This window comes from Andrena cerasifolii, chromosome 3 (genome assembly GCF_050908995.1).
Source record: "Andrena cerasifolii isolate SP2316 chromosome 3, iyAndCera1_principal, whole genome shotgun sequence".
NCBI classification, from domain to species: Eukaryota; Metazoa; Arthropoda; class Insecta; order Hymenoptera; family Andrenidae; genus Andrena; species Andrena cerasifolii.
Genome location: NC_135120.1, coordinates 22,320,426 through 22,342,116, shown reverse-complemented (window position 1 = coordinate 22,342,116; position 21,691 = coordinate 22,320,426). Strand labels below are relative to the sequence as shown.

Genomic DNA, 21,691 nt, shown 5'->3' with positions numbered 1-21,691 from the left:
TCCGTATAGTAGTAGTAGTATTATAGTTACACATAATTGATGCTCAACTTATCAATTCCTCCTACCTACTTTTCGCTTCATGCAGTTGATCAATTTGCTCGCAGAAGCCTTCCAAGTGCAGTGTCCAAGTTGATTGGGGAATTGCTATTTCCACAGCTTCCCCCCGTCATTGCACCGCACCTAAGGCAAATGGAAAAGGTATAACGAAGCACAGCTGTTCGTTACGTTCGCTTAACGAGTGCTTTAACACTCGAACGGTAACGAGTACACTTAACCCATCTGCATTGATAAGCGTGCCGCTAGATTTTTGCAACCTTGATCCTAATCAAGTGGATCGCGGCGCGGCTGTGCCCGCGCTCGAAGGATTCCGCTGAAAATACTACGAACCGTGTCACGGTTCTAAGGCAAGCATTCTGCGCGAACAGTTTGTCGGGCAAAAAATCACTGTCGACGCTGTTGTGCACACAGGCGCGCGGAACAAGCGAATATTTCTGAAGCGCGACCCCATTGTCCATTTCCAGCGCCCCCCCCCCCCAGCATCTCTGCGCTCCTCCACCCTTTCCCCGCGTTAATTCTGAATTTTACAACACCCGCCCCGGGTATGACACTTTTTGACAGATTTCACGTGTTTTCGGGAACGCTTCGGTGTACATTATCGATAAAAGCCGAACGAATGGCTCGCCCGCGCTTCTGTACCACCCTTTCCCCGCGGTGCACAAGGGACGCGTGAAAATTCGCAATTTTCGCGGGATGGAAACAGAGTACATCTGTTCTGCGAATTTTTCCGAAAAATGCGCGAATTCATTTCAATAAACGCTGCCGTGTTAATTCGTGTTTCTCGAATTCTCTCCGCCCGTCCGTAGTTATTTGAAACCAATGGGGAGGAAAGATAAAATTTTCGTTACACGCGCAACTGCGAAGCGCTTTTTCCTTTCACCCCAGAACACGAAGCTATGCAAAACAGAAGACCTGTGTGAAAGAATAAAACAGCTGTGTATGATACATTAGAGGGTGAAATTGTTAACAAGGTATTTTTCTAAAATATTTGCTTTAGTTTCCTCTTTTTGTGCGATAGCAGTAAAGAGTTATTCCGTGAATGGACGAGGGGTGATCTCGAAGAATGGATTTCGGGGGGAGAAAGGCGGCGGGAATGGGTGCTTTTATTTCTCAGGGTTCCGCGGTGGAAATTTCGTTTCTGCAAACAGACGTGGTGGCTCGTACAGCGAGCAGCAACGCGGTCGGCCGAACCGGCACGTTGTGACACGATGCATAATACAAATTGGTGTTCTCGCGTCTGGTTTCCGGCCGACGAGTTTTCATGACGATCAATGACCCGCGTTCGATCGTCCCCTCGGGACTCCACGGCACCGTTGTTATTACAACCGATGGCTATAGGCTGGTCCATTAATTAGTACCGAAATTGGTTTAGAATGGATTCCTCCGCAATTCGCTGAAAACATTCCATAATACCATAAAGCTCCATCGTCCTTTCTCTCTCGTTAGCGTTTTTCTCCCTCTCTGGTGTCCCATCTAACTTGCCCGCTCCAGTTCTTTGGAAAATTACTCCCCAGCCGCGGACACCCCCTCCCTGGATCTCATCGCCGCGTAATTTCAATATGCATCCGAGAAGACCGATGGAAACCCGAAAACCAGCCGCTGCTGTATTGAATCAGTCGTCCCGCGAGTCCATTACGCCGTAATTTCATTCTGTTTTATCAGCGACGGTTATCTCTACCGATTTCACCGATTCGAAATGGAATTACGAAGGGCCGGTAATAGCGTGACGCGTGCAATTGCTTGTTCCGACGATGGAGCACGAGGTTTCCACGAAATAATTCATCTCTGTTTGCGCGCTTTAGAATAATACCCAATCCACTCCGAGATAATAAGTCGACGCTCGAGCCTCCTCGGCAATCCCGGCACTTTCAAAATCACCAGAGATACCTGCAGCCTTTCAAACACTTCGCTGGCCATGGGTATCTGGATCCGAATAGCCAGTGTTTGAAACACAGAAGACCTCCGCGGCCCCTGGAATAGCGCACCCCTAGAAAGGGAGATGAATTAGCACTCTCCAATATCGCGCTTAAAGCGATCAGGGTAAGAAGGAAGCGGCGGCAAGCTCGGCTCCCTTTCGAAGCTCGAAAACTCGTCAGGCAGATAGGAAGAAAGAGAGAAGACCACGGGCGACCGGGCCGACACTACATTCATCTTTGAAGCACCGTTTCAAAGCGTCACTTTGCGAGCCATCCAACTGCGTCAGAAGAACGCTCATTGCGTCCCTCTGTTCGAGTTCCTTTCTCCCTGCTGTCGCTCCAGGCTCATCCCGCGCAAGACCCCGTCGATATATCTTCTTCCTTCCCTTGTTTTTTTTTTTATTATTATTTTATTATTAATCCCCGCGGGTTGGTCTTTTCTTAACAGAACGTACGAGGTCCGTATTTAACGCCGTCGCCGAGCCACGAGACACAGAGAGCTCTACCCCTTTCTGTGCGCCCCCTCTCCTCGCTTTATCTTTGAGGACTAATTGTTGCTGAACGTGCGGTTGAACTTGCACGGGAACCGGGAGGCTGTGAAGTGTTGTCAAGCTGAAACAACCTTTCCCACCCAGCGGGTGCTTTTTAAAAGCATCCGCTCGTGGGCGACGCATCAGGTAGCGCACACGTCCCAACCCCCCGCCCCCCCACAACCCCGTGCACATGGCCGCCGCGGAGCGTGTGCACGGCAAAAAACCGAGTATCGAATGCTACCGCATGAATAAGTCCCTTTGAACTTCCCCCACCTTCCCACGATTCGCTCCGAAAAATCTCTCGGCATCAACCCCTTTAGCCGGCGGTCCCGCCGTCACCCCTTCACGCTTCACGCCTGCTCCACACAGGTGCCACGCAGGTTGCCGTGAGCCACTCGGCTAATCCAGATCTGTGTACGCGCGTAGGAGCTGCGGGGGGACGCTGTGTGATGCGTTGAAAGTCGTTTCAAAAGGGGTGCATTATAACGGTGCGCGGTGCCGCGGAGCGTCTTGGCTCCTCACTTCTGATTGGTGTATTTGCATCAGGGCTTGAAACCGTTATTATAAAGATTTCGGTTCTTGAAAGAGTTTTGAAGAACCTTTGTTCGGAATAACCGTTATAAAGAACCTAAATATCAGACTGTATAAGTATAAGTTACGGTTCTTATATAGCTCTGTAACTTTTATTTTTTAGGTTCTATAACTTTTATTTTTTAGGTTCTGTAACTTTTATTTTTTAGGTTCTATAACTTTTATTTTTTAGGTTCTATAATTTTTATTTTTTAGGTTCTATAACTTTTATTTTTTAGGTTCTATAACTTTTATTTTTTAGGTTCTATAACTTTTATTTTTTAGGTTCTATAACTTTTATTTTTTAGATTCTATAACTTTTATTTTTTAGGTTCTATAACTTTTATTTTTTAGGTTCTATAACTTTTATTTTTTAGGTTCTATAACTTTCATTTTTTAGGTTCTATATAAGTTACAAAGCGGTTATAGAACCGATTCTTGTAAGGATTCTACAGAATTTTACAGTAAATGAAATCACAACATATTACAACTATAGATTACTCTGTGTAACCAACTTGTTTAAAAATTATACATATACATATGTACAAATGTGTGCATAATATATATTTGCTTACTTATCTATAATAATTTTTAAACAATTTAGTTACACAGAGTAATCTATAGTTGTAATATGTTGGGATTTCATTCACTGTAAAATTCTGTACAACCGTTACAAGAATCGGTTCTATAACCGCTTTGCAACTTATATAGAACCTAAAAAATAAAAGTTATAGAGCTATATAGGAACCGTAACTTATACTTATATAGTCTGATATTTAGGTTCTTTATAACGGTTATTCCGAATAAAAGTTCTTCATAACTCTTTCAGTCAGAACCTTTATATAACAGTTTGGAACAGTTATTTTCGAAACCTATTCAAGCCCTGATTAGGATTTTATAGAGTGTTGTGCTTTTTGCGGTTTTGAGAGGTCATAGAAGTGTCTATTTGGAAACCCACTATGTCAGTGATTCCCAACTCGTGAGTCGCGAAGTGTTTTCTGAGCGGTCTCCACGGTAATTTCTAATTACCGCCACTTATTTATTTTAATTATTAAATTAGAATTGTAGGCATCCTGTTTTTTTAACTTATTAAATTTACGTCACCTTATATGGGGGAGGGTGTTGCATATTATTTGAGTATTATAAAAGGGATTCGCGACTCAAAAAATGTTGGGGAACACTGCACTGGCAGGTCACCCTATTAAGCCGGGAATCCACCGGGAAGCTAAGCTATGCTATGCGATGCTATATTTTAACGTAGCTTTTGGTGGAAACGGTTCCATAAGAATGCATTGAAGCTAATTTTTTTAAAACGTAGCATAGGATAGCGTATCATCACATAGCTTAGCTTAGCTTCCCGGTGGATTCCCGGCTTTATAGAATTATTAGGAAATGCGATACTACGGGCGATTAACAATTTAAGCGGCCTTGCAGGCACACTTGCATTGTTCATCCAACCATTCTTCGCTACCACTTGCAACGTCAACTGGTTGCAAATGTTTCGATATAACCTTTTCCCGAAGTTGAAGACTCTGGGAGATGCAAACACTGCGTGTCGATGCACAATCGACTCCAGCTTTGATTTCCCTCGGACTTACTGACAGCCGTTAATGGCAGTCGCGACTTGCGACATCCCTGGTCTCCCCGGTTTCAGCCGGCAAGATGCTCGCGCCGCGTTTCCAACGCCCACGAGCGTCGCGTGGGACGGTCGAGCCTTATGTGAGGCTGGCTCGCTTGGAAATATTTGTCCCGGTGTATCGTTAGCTGGCGGGTCCAGTTTCGTACGGATTAATTATAAACTACGAACTAACGGCATTAACAGCGGCGCGCGGCCAGAGTTTTGCATGACATTAAATTCTATTTACGAGCCGCGTAGCCGAAGCCCGGCTTTACGACTCGCGGCTGCTAATTAATTTCCTATTACCCCTCGCGCGCAATTTCGCCGAGCCTCGCGACAAACACCGTGTACGAGTGCGCCGATAAAATTATCCGCCGATTCTTGGCGCTGTTCGACCGTCCTCGTTAATAATTTCCGCGACAAAGATGCTTGCCTAAACGTCCGCGCCGCGTAGGAACTGTATAACGTTTTACGTACTGGAAATAACTAAAAATAAATAAATAACATAATTATCTTTATGTACAGAAATTCAGATAAATAATATGCCAGCAATGACTTTTTATCGTCTCGGTTTGGAAATGTTCAAAAGTTTCTGTGGTTAACAATGGTGCTGTTTTTAAGGGACTTGTGAAGGGACTTCAGATGTTAATAAGTTAAACTAGATACCAGCGTGAGCTTGCACAATCGTATTCGCAAATGTGACGATTGAGCAAGGTCTGGGAGTACCGAGAAGATGCAGGATTCTGGTATTCGTCGTCACTTGTATCTTGCATCTGCTCCGAGGAATATCCTCGAGTTCCACTATAAAGGATTAAACTTCTGAGATTACCGGAGCCGCGCGAGAAATGTCGAAACCGTAACAGGAAAGGATAGAACGCGATACAGTAACGCGTACAAAAGGGTACTATTGTAGAGAGGAGAATACTAGAAGAATAGAGCGTCGTGGAACACCATTTCAAAGGGGCACGACTGTGTTTCAAAGTATCTCGGTGAAATATCCCATTCGCTATCGGAAGAGCGAGTGCTCCGCTCTATCGCGTAAAGCTCTGCGCTTGGTAGTGGATCCGGAAGAACCTCAGACCGTGGTAGACGTCGCAAAAACAGGACTTCGTTGGATTAAGTTTCCCATGACGATAAACACAATGGTGAAGCATGTAAGAGGGATGATGGCGCCCTCAAGGTCCCATCGTGTCTTCCAATTTCTTACAGCGACCCTCTACTACCCTCCAATCGACTCTATCGCGGATAGAATCATTCCTCGATTGGTTTGTTTGCCCTTCGAAGTAGAAGTAGAAACGGGACACAGTTCCGATCATTCTTCCTTGATTTTTCGTAGCTATAGTCGGAGAGGGAGTTATTGATTGCTGAGGTCACTCGGCGCGGCTAACCCTACCACCTCGTTTAAGGAGGTTCGATACCGGAGCAAAAATTATGAGAAATCTTTGAATAGTGTTTTAATATAATGCTCAAAGTGTAGTCCGCATTGTGTCAAAATTTCAAGCCGATTGACCGCACGGTTTTTGAAAAAATTGAAATCAAATTTTGCACTCTTATACAGAGGCTGTTATGGGAGAGGCGATACAGTTTCTGTAGAATGTTACACAGAATCCTTAAAAATGATGAGAAAGTTCTAAGAAATGTTGCAATGAGAAGCTTAAATATTGCTGTGAAATTCTGAGAAAGAAAATCGGACATGAACCGTACCGATTTATTAGATAATTGAATAAATAGACAGTAATGTGCTCGTGTTTTTGGAACTGCGTGAAGGAACTGTTTGAAACGTGGCAACGCTGTACGCCGGGTAGTCATCTATACAATGTATACTTGTGCAAAGCATACAGTAAAAATTGGTAAAAACACCACCCAGCTGTAAACAGATATTTAGTAATTTGTTGCGAACAGGTAGAAACGCGCAAAAGGACGCCACAAGTGTGAGATGGAAAGAGAAAAAAAGATGGACGCAAAACGACGTTGCCGCATTTCACTCACATATTTTACGCTACTTTTAATGAAAATATTGTGCTTCTAGCTGCATTAAACATACTTTTTGTTTAATTGAATTTCAAAAGAAAATATGTAGCAATAATTTTATTAGGAATACACATGTAAATAACATTTTTGTCTACATATTTTTTTTATCTAACAAGGGAAGATCCCGAACCCGAAAATTAAAAAAATTCAGAAACTTTGTGGATATGTAGAGAATTTTCTCCTGACTACAACGCAATTTTTCTTTGCTGCCCAAAATCACACTAACGGGGTGAAATTAACCCCTGAAGATTCGGCTGTTTTTCGATTTTATTTTCTAACTCGCAATCTGTAAGAGATAGAAAAGAAATTTCAAGACAAAAGTTACTTCTTTTAATTAGATCTATTAAATGGTAAATGTTTTATCAATTGCTTAAACAATTAGAAAAAGTTATAAACAAAAATATTAATAATGTTTTCTAAAATTCGTGGTTTCACGTGAAATCTGAACTGATAGCATAATCCATATTTTATTCCATACAATTTCAACTTTTATTGTATTGCGGAAATATTGCGAGTTAGAAAATAAAATGGAAAAATATCCGAATCTTCAGGGGTTAATTTCACCCCTCAGAGTGAATTCGGGCAGCAAACAAAAATTGCGTTGTAATCAGGAGGAAATTCCCTACATATCCACACAGTTTCAGAATTTTTTGAATATTCGGGTTCGGGATCTTCCCTTGTAAGGTTGGTATCCCTGCAGAGCTCCCATGTATAAGCACAGGCTTACCCCTATCGCCGGCAGCCCCGCAAGTGAGGTATCGAACCTCCTTAAGCGGCTCATTAACTATATTCCAGATTGCATGCTACAAAGAAGATTGCAATCTTTCAGTTGCACGTATTGACTATTGACAGACGCGAAACAAGATCGACTACCTTCGTGAAATCCTGACTCAAAGTACACAGCCAGATAAAGCGCCAACTGCTGCAAAGAAGAGCCCGTGTCACAATAACTCCTTCTAGATGATAAAAACTGGCACATGGTGCGCAGATAGCGACGGCATCATCAAAGCCCACACGTCGTCGCTTTTACCATGATTTATCGCGAACAGACCACCCCCATAACCCTTGGGATCGGACTTTCAGGGTGTTCCTCTAACCAGCACGTACGATTCCCCTCGTTAAGAATTCTCCCCTGTATTCTGACAATCGGCTACAACGCAGCAATTGACAAAGGAGAAGAATTCTCGCGTCATTCTCGAACCGACGTGGAACAAAAGTAGGATGAATAGTTTCAGGAAACTTCAGATTCTTACTTCAAAACTAGGGTACATAATTGAGGAGTCCTTGTAGAAAACACTGTAAGCGCCAAAATTAAAAAAAAAATATCGGAAAATACGCGCCAATGTTAATACCTACTGTAGCGTAGAATTTGATTTTTGGCATTTCAGTGTTTTCTGCAAGGACTCTTCAATTCCACTTTCACAGCTCCCGTTTCGATTCTGTTTTGTACCTCGATAGAGCCGAAGGAGAATAAAGGCAGTCGCTTATTTTACGAATAGAAAAGTTTATAAACAAATCAATAATTAGTTACTATTAATTTCGTCGATTCGCGACGATTCAGAATGCGCGACGGCCTGGTAAGGTCTACGCATATCAATTCCGTGACGGCTGAGTGATGGAAAATATCGTTCCCCTGTTTTAGAATGGAGCAGTTCACACTTGTCCGTGTCAGTTACTGACACTGGCCCAAAGAGACCGCCGACACTCACGGAACTGATATGTCTGCCCAGTCCTTTAGTCTTCCAAATCCTCCCGATTTCCGGGACTATACCGAGGACTTTGGAGAGCCCCCGGTTTCGAGCAAGGTCGGAACCGATTCGAATCGATCGGCGGATTGTCCAAGGGAGAAATTGGGACGACCGCCTCCGCTTTGGCCGCCAGGGGACGATAATTCGTTGCCCGTTGGGCGACAATGATTTATGCCCGAGCAACTCGTAGCGGATTCTCGCGACCGCAGGGACCGCAGAGAGGGTCATGGAGCAACCCCCTTCAGCGCGACCGCGAGTCCGGCTTCGTCGGTAATTATTTATGTTGGCCAGTCTTCGCGCGGGACGGTAATTGAATTTGCGTCCCCGTCGTAGAACGGCCACTGACCGTAATCCGTCGGGCGTGAAAACGCGCCGGGGGAGGGGGCGCGAAGAAAAAGCGGAGAGACCGAGACGATTAATACGCTCTTAATTGTCCCCGTCGTCGCGCGAATGAAACGTGCCCGTCCCGTCCGCGGCAATTGAACACTCGTTAACAGGATCTTATGCCGTCTGAACGCACGAATTACGACCCTCTGTTCGTGTGAGAAACGAGCCGGCTGGTCCGAGGGAGTGTTTTATCTCGAAATCAATGGATGGGCTGATCGCAAGTGGCTCATTAACACTTTGGGACGGGTGCTGAAGAGTGTATCGATGCTCGATGGTTTCCTTTACTGTCAACACGTTAACCCAGTTGATCCTAACTTTTAGCAGCGAACACACCCCCGGAAGAGACGCATCAATGCTTCACGTTTTACCATCGCGCAGTAGTCAAAGTTTCCATGTGCATATAGCAACTCCAAAGCGAAGAATTCTCATTGCGCGTCGCGCCAAGTTTCTAGTCTAAGCTCATTTAACTTCGCGCGCCCTGCGACCGTCTCCGCCTCCACACCCGGAAGTCCCAGCATCCCCAACGCGCCCCAGCACAGCCCCGGCTCGGCGTCCGTAGAAAAATGTCGCTTTTCGACATGTTTACCGCTGGAAGGCGCGACTACGTGACCAGAACGCAACAGCCAGGCTTAAAGGTTTAGGGCGAAGTCACCGGGTCTAATTCCTTTTCATACGGCCCACGGGTGGAGACAGATAAGAGACGTATATGTACACGGTGAACCGTAAATACCGTCGCGGTTCCCGAAGCCTCTCCTTCGCCGCTCCTCGAGCGAGTATGTACACACTCTTCCCTCGTCCTTGAAACGCAAAGCGGCTCCCTCTGGGTCGGCGGGGACCCTCGGAGTTAAACGCGCGGTGGAGAGATACGCCTCGAAGGGCCGCGACATTTGTGATTCAAAGTGTACGGCGAGAAGGGCGCGGATTAAGGGTGGCTTTGAAAGAAACGGGAATTACGACACGCGTAGGGACAGGGGCACCGCGGTGTTACCTTGTGGCTGAGCTTGCCTCTCTAACAAGGGAACATCCCGAACCCGGGAATTCAAAAAATTCTGAAACTAAGTGAATATGTAGGGAATTTCCCCCTGATTACAACGCAATTTTTCTTTGCTGCCCAAATTCACTCTGAGGGGGTGTAATTGACCCCTGAAAATCCGGTTATTTTCCGTTATAACTCGTGAACTGTAAAATAATTTTTTTACCAAATGATAGATCTAATTAAAATAAGTAACTTTTGCCTTGATACTTTTTTTCTATCTCTTATATTTCGCGAGTTAGAAAATAAAATCGGAAAATAGCCGAATTTTCGGGGGTTAATTTCACACGCTTCGATTGAATTTGAGCAGCAAAGAAAAATTGCGTTGTAATCAGGAGGAAATCCACTACGTATTCCCAAAGTTTCAGAATTTTTTGAATTTTCGGGTTCGGGATCTTCCCTTGTAAGTTAATATCGCGGGAAGGCAAAGCGCGCGGCGCTGGTCCTTGGGATATCAGTGGGCCGAGGGAGTGGGAGCCTTGAGAGCTTTAACGAACGAAATTATTGCTCTGTTTAGCGAATTACGGCGAGCAGCGTCCTTCTCCGTAATTGCGACACGGGAGCGTCGAGGCTTCTCGCCTTTTTTTTAATGATTCTTGACGGGGGTGGGGGTTGTCGCGAGGGCTCTGCGGTGTCGATGATGTTAATGGTGTTGTGTTTTCCTGTTTTCCAGATAAATCTACGCCTCATTCTTGTCAGCGGTAAGACAAAAGAGTTCCTATTCAGTCCAAGCGACTCCGCGGGGGACATAGCGCACCATGTGTTTGAAAACTGGCCGGAAGGTGAGTTACCGTTGCCACTTCGTCGCGATTCGTTACCGCGGGCTCGGCGTACGCGTCCGTCCGTTTAAAACGGGCCAGGGCCCCTCGAGAATCGCCGCCGCTTTTAAATATAAGAGCCGTGAAAACGGACCTCCCCGCTTTGTCAGCCGTCCCCGTGCATTCGCGAGATAATCGCTCGATAACACAGTTCGACAAAGTTTCACTTCTTCTTTGGACTTGTAACATCCAACAGCTGTTTCTTACAGCTTTTCGTCCCCTGAAAACGAATCCGCAAACCGTTTGTCGCCATCACCCTCGGTTTTTGAGAAATTCGAATTTGAAAAAAAATTGCAAATTTTCAACTTTGAACATCTTTTCTGTCGAAACGGTGATACTTATGCGGTTTTAAACAACGGTGAAAGGGAAAATGACACCCGAAATGCACCCATTTTTGAAGATTTTTCCTCCTAGACCCTTAGTTTTGGAAATAAATTGAAAGATATCTTCAAAAATGGGTGCATTTCGGGCGTCCTTTTCCCTTTGATCGATGCTTAAACATATTTAACTGTTCACAATGCAATAATAACTTATATCGTTGTATTCGGGAGGGTTCATAGAATAATTTGGCGCAACAAGCAACCGAATAAGTATTACCGTTTCGACACAAAAGATGTTCAAAGTTGAAAATTTGCAAATTTTTTCAAAATCGAATTTCTCAAAAACCGAGGGTGATGGCGACAAACGGTTTGCGGATTCGTTTTCGCGGCACGAAAACCTATAAGAAGACGGCTATTGAATGTTACGGGTCCAGATGGCTGTCGAACTGTGTAATCGAACGTCTCGGGAACAATGGACGTAAGGCAGGGTCCGATTAAACGGCGGGACCCGCTAATCTGTCACTCGAAACTCCCTCGATCCCGTGGTCGTATCGACGAGCGAACTTGGAAACGTAATGGTCCAACATCCCTGAAAAAAATATTCTGACATCCAATCCACTCTCTGCTTGAACTTCAATTTTCTTTTTAAACACTTTCTGGGAGACGGTTTAAGGAACGGGGTAGTTTCATAGTTTAAGGGTTGAATCTGTTTCTACTTCGTACTTTCCACGCTCACGAATCCAGACGGGGATGGGGGGTGGAAAATAAAGGGTCGGTGCTCGCAGCCAGGCGGAAAGGGGCTGATGAAATTATCAACGTGACGAAGTGTCCGCGTTTTCCGGCCCAGCGGGTGCACGGTTCTTTCCCCGTGCCGCGGGAAACTCTGAAAATATTCAAGGCGAGGCCGTGTCTGATAGGGCGGCTCCTTTGTCTTTCAGACTGGGCGGAAGAGGCGGTCGCCAAAGCGGAGATCCTGCGGTTAATCTACCAGGGACGTTTTCTGCACAGCAATGTCACGCTCGGTGCTCTTGGGCTTCCTTTCGGGAAAACCACGGTGATGCATCTGGTCTCGCGAGAGAATCTTCCCGAGCCTAATTCCCAAGGTAAGCTATCGACCTCTTCCATATCGCCGTCCAACAACCGTCCGGCCCTTTGCACCCTTTCATGCTAAACAACCGTAAATCCCGACGGAACTCGTTCAAGGGACATTCCACGCGAAATCGGACACTTTTTGGAGTTACATTTCGGATGTGTTTTTGAAATTTGAATATGTTGTAGTCTTTAGGGATGTATAAACATATCTCGAAGGATTTTTGACAATTTTTAAAAATGTCGAGTTTACAGCTGTTTGAAGGTAAATGTTAACTTTTTATTTCAATAAATTATAACTATGAAAGTAATAAACGGATGGAGATGAGGTTTACGGCGATTTGTAGAAAAGACATTGAAGTTTTAAGAAAAAATTATTTCAGTTTAAAAAAAAATTGAACAATTTTTGTGGAATTATTTTAAACAAAGGCAGTTTTTTAACAACGGGCGCGATTTTAAAAATCTGAAGAAAAAAAACAGAATATAGTTCTATCCTTCTATTTCATGGTCTAATTGTCAAAAATATGGGCATTTTAAAATTGGCCTTGTAGCACCGCGGTACTCGCAGCGGCCAAGCGGCTATATCTGATATTCTTATGCAGGATTCTCGAAATTGGTAAGTATTTGAAAAAAATTGAAGGAGGAAAACTCTTACTGTTTTTTATATCCAACATAATACGGTATCTGAATTTTTGGTGTTCGCAATATTTTCCTTGAAACGAGGGTGACTTTTAATTTTTTAAATGGAATTCTATATATTTGAAAGCGACTGTCAAGACAAATTCAACCATATGGTATACAAGGTTAGGAATGAAGTAAATTTTCGAGAATCCTGTATAAGAATATCAGGTATAGCCGCTTGACTCAACTTTCGACAATTTTTACAAGGCCAATTTTAAAATGCCCATATTTTTGACAATTAGACCATGAAATGGAAGGATAGAACTATATTCTGCTATTTTCAGATTTTTAAAATCGCGCCCTTTGTTAAAAAACTGCATTTGTTTAAAATAATTGCACAAAAATGGTTAAAAAAAATTGTTTCTGAAACTGAAGTAATTTTTTCTTAAAACTTCAATGTCTTTTCTACAAATCACAGTAAACCTCATCTCCATCCCTTTACTACTTCCATAGTTATAATTTATTAAAATAAAAAGTTAGCACTTACCTTCAAACAGCTGTAAAATCGACATTTTTCAAAACTGTCAAAAATCCTTCGAGATATGTTTATATATCCCCAAAGACTACAACATATTCAAATTTCAGCCACATCCGAAATGTTACCCCAAAAAGTGTCCGATTTCGCGTGGAATCTCCCTCAAGTGCTATTCAAATTCTCCTATAGCGGTAAGAGGGGGATTCAGTTGAGCGTTGTGGTGAATTTTGCAAGGGACTCGTGTCCGTGTAATTACCTTACGAATTACAACGAAGATATTGTAATAATAGTAATAAGGTACCATGGCAATTAATGTACAAAACAGCGTTGCGTATCTGGAATTGAAGTTTTCGCCAATTACAGGTCTCCTCCCAAACGGCCAATACATGCACATCCAATCCGTGGACTCCGAATATTCCACCGACAGCTAGTAGAAAAATCCAAGTACCCCAAATCCGTAGTGACTCCCTGATCCATGTCTCCGCGAGCCTTCAAACCCATGCTCCTACCTCATCGAGACCGAAGACACGCTGAGAAATATCACGGATAGATGGTAGTACTTAATTGCTGTTTACTTGCCGATATTGCGGTCGTTGTTTTTTCACTGACAAATACCCTTTACGCTCGGGCAGCCACGGCGATTTACAGCGATACTTGCCCCGGGTTCTCTTCGGGAGGAACGAAGCGGAGGAAAGAAAAATATTACCTCGGTTTACGGCTCGCCTGCAGAAGTCGAGGACAACGGTCCTTCGCGCACAGAAAAGAATTGCGGCTCGCCGCGGGGCGGAAACGTTGCGTTTAGTAGGAATGATGAACGTGCGCGTTGCAATGCATAACGCTGCTCCCCCTCGGAATGAATACTCGCCGGAGAGGACTCGAAATGTTCGGGTCCGTTCGAAATGAGAGCCCAGGGGAGCTGGGAGAAATTCAGGTAGCTCTGATATTTGAGAGATTCCAACAAAATCGCGGTGGCTCGTTTTAACGGGAATGAAGAAAATTGCTGCTTAAAAATAAGCTTAAAATTATAAAAAAAAAAGGTGAACTTGAAGTATCTTTCTCATTCCTGAGAAGGACCTCCACCCCCTGAATGAAAACTGTGCTCCCCGCGAAGCATGTGGCAAAGCTGGACGTTTCAAAGCACGGGTAGGCCTTGAGAGGCCAATTGATTTTCTTCCCACTGTAGAGTCTCTCAGAAGCCGTGGCTCTCGCTGCGCTCCAACTACCCTTAACACTTCTCGCCGACCCCAAACAAACACTCCTATTCGATACACACTCTTTCCACACCCCTCTTCATATTCTTGGCTCCAAACATCTCATTGCCCTCTCTGCTTAAGCCTCTCCACCCCCACTCGCATTGCTCGCAGCGGAATCGTCCGCACCTGAATGGCGGGTTGTTAGAATCTAGTTTGCGCGACGGGGAAGGATCTATCTTTGCTAACGAAACGCCCGTTCTCTGTGTTGCAGATCAAAGGCAAAAGAGTAAAGGCGGCGGGAGTAGTTGCTGCTCAGCTTCCTGTAACATACTTTAAAAAACAACGCCCGGCTGCCCTGGATCGTCGAGGTGTCGTTCGGCGCGCTGAGCCAGCGCACGCGTTCTTCAGGCTGAGCCATGGTTTCTAAGGTTTTATGCTGGTGTATGATTGTTAGTGGCTGAGCTCGTGAGCAGTGTAGCGGGAGGGGAAGGAATGTGCGTCGAGGGAAGGAACGAATGGCAGGAGAGGGAACGAGACCGCGACGCGGTTGTCACCGGTGCGAGCGGACGCGTCGCGTCGGCTCGGCCGCGGTGCACAGGAAACGGCGAACACGACGACGCTCGCCGCCGTCCCAGGCGAACTCCTAGATCGTCCTCTGGTTTTTTAGACAATTTCTCAGACAGGATCTATCGCGTTGGCAGCGCGAGAACGAGGATCGGATCAACGCGGCCGGAGGCCCCTCCCCGCAGCCGCTGCCCGCGCTCCGTTTCCGCGGCAATCAGGCGTATGTATATTGATCGACGTGTGCGTGTGCGTGTGCGTGTGCCCGATTAACCGAAAGAAGAAAGGAAATGGTCTATTTATGAGGCACCGCAGCGGGAGATCGTCGCGGGACAGCTTGTAGGACCGCGGGGAAGCCACGGGTGTGCGAAACGGGGGGAGAGGTCGCGCTATTCGACGGGCGCGAGATCTCCTGCGCGGGACGTGAAACTCTAATTAGCAAGATAAATTTCTGAAAGAGATTAGGAAGAAGGTAGAGCCTTGGATGGAGGAGCGAGCGGCCGAGAGAGCTCTCTGGAACGGCGCTACAGTGCTTAGGAAACTCAACCAACTATCCGACTACCGCAGCGTTATAGTAATTATACGTAGACGGGATTGCGAGCGTATGTTTATCGAGTGCACGTGTTTGCGCTGGAGCGTGTGTATATGTCGCGTGTGTATGTGTATATGACGCGTAGGAAGAATGAGTGTGGGTCGCGTTTGAAAGGTCCGCGAAGAGAGTAAATTTATGTTGTGATAATGCAGGTAGTGAATATATTATATATATATATATATACATACTATTATTAAAATTATATAAAATATATATTATATATATATATATATGATGGTATGAGAACATGTTGACACACAGTTAAAAACTCTCATACGGATAGACTTTATTATCATGAATTTAAAGTAATATTATGACGCCACTTTGAGAGTTTAGTATTCTGGATAAGATTACAGAGGAAAAAAATGAAATGAAAGGACATTGGATCTCTAATGGTAGTTATGAATTAAATAAAAACTCAAATATATTTCCTGTTAGCACCTTCTGTCCTTCATACCTCGCCCCATCCCCATCGTCCTCCACCTTCCCCGTCCAGCCCTGTCGTCGCACTTTGATTCCCCCTTTGTTCTGTTTCCACCCCCTCCGCGCACCACCACCACCATCCCCCTCCCCCGTCCATTTTTAAATCGATCGGGCCTAGAACGTCACTCATAGACCGAGACGATCAATTCACGTTGATAGGCGAATATACCACCCATTTCGAGGTATTGATTATTACATAGTTAGGTACACGACCGTGAACCGTTTTACGATTAGTTGTAGCCTATTCTATACTCACAACTATACTATACCTGTAATGTACTACGACTCTTTACCGAATGCGTAACACGTGTATATAATATAATAATGTTCTTACGTAGTGGAACCGATCGAAAATTCACGAAGCAAGTACGTGTCTTTATTTAATTTATTCCGTAACGAACATCCGGCAGACGATCCATCCACTTACTCCGCGAGTACCGAGATCCCCCTCGAGCCGTACGAATAATCTCAGCTGCGTTCGTGTTTATTATCGAGCTTTCCACCAGCCGGGCATGCACCGGGACAGCTCACGATCCGCCGTTACCGCCGTGCTCCATCCTACACGCAGAAATCGATCGTTGGCCAAGATCTCGCAGAGCACCGTCGCCCTCGTTCGTTCGCGTTTCCCCCTCTCTCTCTCTCTCTCTCTCTCTTCTCCCCTTCTCTATTATTTTCTAAATAATGTTAAGACTAAGTAGACTTACCTATAAATGCTGTTTATAAAGTAACAAAATTGTTTAGCACGTAAGTTTTAAAGTTGCGAATAAACACATCACATTGTACATGGACTATCAGAGGAAAAAGACCCACGAAACCGTGTCCGAGGGTGTGGACACGCGACAAAGAGGCTCGGCGCGCGAGCCTGCGTTCGACGGGCGGTCTCGTCCGATCATCTCGCCGACGGTCCGGGCACCATCCCCCCGGGGATCCATCTAGCCGAGTCCCGAGGACTTCAGCTCTGTTGGACGCGCACAGTCGCGTCGCGCACGAAACAAGGAATCGCTCTGTAACCAAGCTTGCTGTACAGTTCCTTTGACGTTACAATATTACTTTAAAGTCTTGGAAGGTACGGTGGAGGAAGAACGTGGATGAAAGGGAAACGAAAAAGCGTCGCCGTCGGAGCTCCTTTTCCACGCGAAGGGGGCGCGTCTCCTTCGAGCAGGCGGATTCAAATTCTAGAATCGAGTTATCTCAAACGTTGTCAGGATACGCGTATATGTGTGCCGAACAATAACGAGGTTCGCAGGCGCAGTTAAGAAAAAAAGAATGACGAAGTTTTACGCCCACCTTTCAATCTGTAGTTGGCGCGTGCGCCCTGGAAACCTCGCCACTGTTCGGCGCGCATGTAAGGTCCTTTGTATAAAAGTGTTTCGCGAAGTAGAGATCACTCGACACGGTCCCATCTTGTCCCGGAAATGTTTCTAGCGGTAGTCCTCCCCGTCCCTCTTTCTCTCTCTCACTCTCTCTCTCTCTCTCTGTGTCTATATTAAACGTCCGTTGTTCTCATTTTGATTTCGTCGGTACCTCGATACGATTGATATGATCTCACCGAAACGCCACGAGAATACGCGCGTCGCAGCCGCTAGCTGGCCGACGAGACGGGGACTTCGAGCGCCCGTGGGAAGCTACTTCCAAGGAGATCGCGAAGGAGAAAGGATTCGTTAATTGTAATCGTAGAGTGTATAATATTAAACTGTCGCGACTCTGGCTGGCGGCGGGCTTCGAGGCGGCAGATGGCGATCACCTAAAATACCATTCGAGTCTCGAGAATTGAAGGGATTCACCCTTGAAGATCTTCGCGGACCTGTTGTCTCCGAGCACAATTGCTTTCTTGCGAACATGAGCGAGCCGCGTCGAAACTCCGCGGGCCGATCTGGGCTCCGAGAATCCTCCAGACTCGAATGATATTCGACCGAGGGAGGGAAGAAGAAGTTGCAAGCGATCAGTCTGGCCCAGCGCTACGTGCGAGCCACCACCCCCCTTCTCTTTGCTGTTTAAACCGAGACAAAAGAAGCTAGAAACGACGAAGACACTCGAATAAAGACGAAAACGGTATTCTTGAATACGAACAAAAAAAGAAAATGAAATAAACATGCGCAGTCTACCTGGAGGAATATACTTAACGCATTACGTCATATCAAAATCCTAGCGGATAAGGGTCGAAGCGTAGGTTTATTTGTACACGCGCCTCGGTGGAAGTGCGCTGGACGACGTGCAAGCGATTTTCGTGAAATCGATCGCAGAAGTCCGGCGCGCATCGTGCGAACGGGGAAGCGTATCGCCACAGCGATTCTCGTTAATGGTGTTTAGCGCGGAACGAGCTGATTACAGATTTCCATCGCGTGCGCCGCGGAGAGACGGTGAAGGAGGAGAGCAACGAGGTCGGGATCCTCGCCGCGCGCGGACAGCATTGTCCCCCGCGATTGTAGAATTGTAAAACGTGTTCCGTTCCATTGTGCTCGAACGTGCGCGTGATCTATCTCCGCGGCGACGAAAAGAGTCCCGTCGAGGACGATGAACGACCTGCCGCCCGGCTCTCTTGTCTCGCGCGAACCGAAAGCTGTAGTCGAGCCCAATTCACGCTGGACAAGTTCGATCAAACGTACCCATCGACATTCTTCGTTCGTGGTGGAATACTTTGCTCGCTATAGTCAGGAGAAGTTGGGGCGGAGCTCTTTCCTACGCGAAGATAAAGGAAATTAATGGAGGGAATAATGAACTGCTTCTGGTGACACTACGTTTCCTTTCAAACGATCTTGCTCGTTTCTCTGTGTGTAAAAGAAGTAGAGTATGGTACGAGTAGCTAAATATATTTTGCTCCACGACAACGTTACTGTGCTCAAACATTTTGAGAGATCCGAGAAGCACTGTGAGTGCCAGAAATCAAATCCTACATTGTAGCATTCCTATTGGCACCTAGAACGTTTTCCGGTGAAAAGTTTTCTTCTTAATTTCGGCACTTACAGTGTTTCCTAAAACTCCTCCTCGTTTGCGAGAAGAAGCTTGAGCAGCCAATTGCTTTTGTCCAGACTATAGCGAGGCTGATTCAGCGACCATCACAGGCACACTGTGAATCAACGAAAACATCCCGAATACCTTCTGTATTCCAGATCACAAAGAGACTCGTAATCTTATCGCATCCAGCAAACAGGTTGAATCAATGGAACGCATCAAATTTAAAAATCAAAACGATCCGCGAGAATAGCCACAGTGGTGAAACGTCAAGAAAGTCTCTGCTCAAGGGATCGCCTAAAAATAAATCGACCGCCAAACAGTTTGCTCGTAAACACATTCCAAGCTGATACGAATCCCAACCCCCCCGCGACGTCACCTCTCCCCCCCCCCCCCTCAATTGATTATCCGCGTGAGCTGCGTTGAAGAATAGAGAAATCGTTAGAAATTCCGTGTTGTTCAATGTTGACGTTGTCGAAACGTGACCGTAGAGTATCTCGTTGTCCGGCGAGGCAGCGGGTCGTAACACGGCCGTGGAAACGTGGGACGTTCGTGTTGTCGGGCGCGATTCTTATCGGCGCGCCAGGATTCTCGATTTGAAAAACAAAAGAAAAGTGTACAAAGCGAACTATAATTTTATACGCAAATCGGGATGTATAATTTACTTGGAACCCGCGAACGCAACGCCTACCGTTTAGATCTAAAGCAGATCGTTGTATAAAATTTCCGATCATCTCTACTATCACTCGAGCGACGAGTAGCCTTCCCTTTCTTTAAACATAGGACTCCTGTTTGGAATTCAAAACGCTTTCAAGGCAGACCGAGCCGCTCGCTGCGTCGACCGGTAATTTCTTTCCGAACGGTCCCCGGAGCTAACAATAAATTCGTCTTTGGTCCCATCGATAAGGGGGAATGTGTAAAAAGGTTTTTCAACTGGCCGTCCTGCGTAGAATATGGCGAATGTTAAGTACATTATTTGAGACGCTGTCCTAATTGTTGCCGCAAACGTGTCGGTGCGTGTGAAATTGTAAGGAAACGATCCGACGTACTAACGCTGAGAGGTGTAACGAAATGTAACACGCAATAATTTTTGTAGACCTTATGTTAATAAAACCGATGTTAATGAACTCTCCCGTATTGATTCGAGCACGCAAAGTGATTCAGAGGGAAGCGATAACGTGGGAACCGGTCGAAACCAAGCAGGACTACGTAGATACGCCGCTGGTTGCCGATGATTTTTGACAATTATTCATCCATCTGCGCGTGTTAATTTCGCCTGGGTGTAATTAGAGACTCGACCGATGGACACAGTGGCGAGTAACCCACCCCCGACGTCACGCGAGTCCCCCCCACCCCTCCGCTTACGTTCCCATTCGCCGTATGGAATTTTTCACCCCTTCGCCAAAACGCCCCCCCGTGCGACGTATCATTTCGAACGCAGCCAAGTATCTTATCGTACATGTAACATAGAATAAGGAGTGTGTCATGCCATAAAAGCGACGATGGTTAAACGTTTCTAAACAGAGGGGAAAAACAAAGTGGAAACCAATGATTTCCGAATCACGTAGCGATAAATACCCATCATGTTCATTCGCGCGAGAACTCGCCCTCTGACAACTGCTGTACAATGAAACGTTTCGTTCCCCCCGTTCTGACGCGCTCGCCGTTCGATTCAGAAGCATTTAAGCACTTTTCCTCTGCTTTCTGATTCATAATGTTAATTTTAAAGTAGCACGTCATAATTAATTCTAAATAGAATAGACGTTACGTTCTATCGCTACTTTTAGGTAAAAAGGGGGAAAAAAAGGAAGAAGAATACCACTCACATGTAAATAGTGTGACGAACAATTAAATTGGATAATAACGGTCTTAGAGATTTTTTCAACTCAAGGGTTTCTTGGACAGAATAGATATAGTTTTGTTATCCGTTGCGCAAGAGACGAACAATTATACCGATTCCTTACAACAGGGCACAGCATAAGAGAGGTGTTGCGGCGCGGCATGGATATTTCTATACAGTATGTAACTTTCTACGATGTAAAGGTCGGCGTGCACTGCGAGGAACCGTCTTGTAATTGTTGATAATTTTTAAACGAGAGTGGGCGCGAGGCGTGTCCACATACTGTGCCGTCTTGTAATGAACTTGTCGATACATGTATATCAAACTTTTGAGAACTTATTGTTAAGCTTGCGTTACACGCCTCATTTGTAAATATTAGATCATATTTTTGTCTGTAGCATAATGAGGATTTTAACTGCAATTTATTTAGTTCATAGTATATAAAATAATAATAAAGCTGGAAAATATAATGGGACAAAAGCGGCGTCGTCATTTATCCGATATCTAATTACTTCGAGTGTCCTAAATTGTAATCGTACCCGCGACGTAGCATCCCCTTCGCAACCACTGCCGAAGTTTCGTTATTCTTTAGTTACTGAACTTTCATGCTTTCCTGTGCCTGTAAGTATATCGATTATAGTTTTTTTTAGTTATTAGCGGTTTGTGGATGCAATTCGAAGAAATGTGTCGTCGCTTTTCAAAATATGGACCCCTTATTACTCTCCTGTGTCGCGTTAACAAGTATTTTTGCGTGTAATTAATTAGGTATGTGCTCTATTTTTTAGAAAATACAT

At 45.3% G+C, this 21,691-nt stretch overlaps 1 protein-coding gene across 7 annotated transcripts in view; it reads left to right on the top strand.

Annotated features, from left to right (window-relative positions):
• The window catches only part of Ubl3 (ubiquitin like 3), a 91,617-nt gene extending 70,240 nt beyond the window's left edge, over positions 1-21,377 (top strand). The window contains exons 2-6 of one of the 7 annotated variants that reach the window (XR_013084856.1): positions 8,368-8,743; positions 10,567-10,675; positions 11,949-12,134; positions 13,640-13,829; positions 13,909-14,115. Coding sequence is in view for 6 of the 7 variants with exons in the window: in XM_076808415.1 (XP_076664530.1) it covers positions 8,645-8,743; positions 10,567-10,675; positions 11,949-12,134; positions 13,640-13,707 (462 nt within the window). In the remaining variant the exon portion in view is untranslated. Of the gene's footprint in view, positions 1-8,367; positions 8,744-10,566; positions 10,676-11,948; positions 12,135-13,639; positions 14,116-14,740 lie in introns of those variants that run through there. The other 6 variants (XM_076808416.1, XM_076808419.1, XM_076808415.1 and 3 more) reach the window with 6 other exon arrangements.
• The last annotated feature ends 314 nt before the right edge of the window (positions 21,378-21,691 follow it).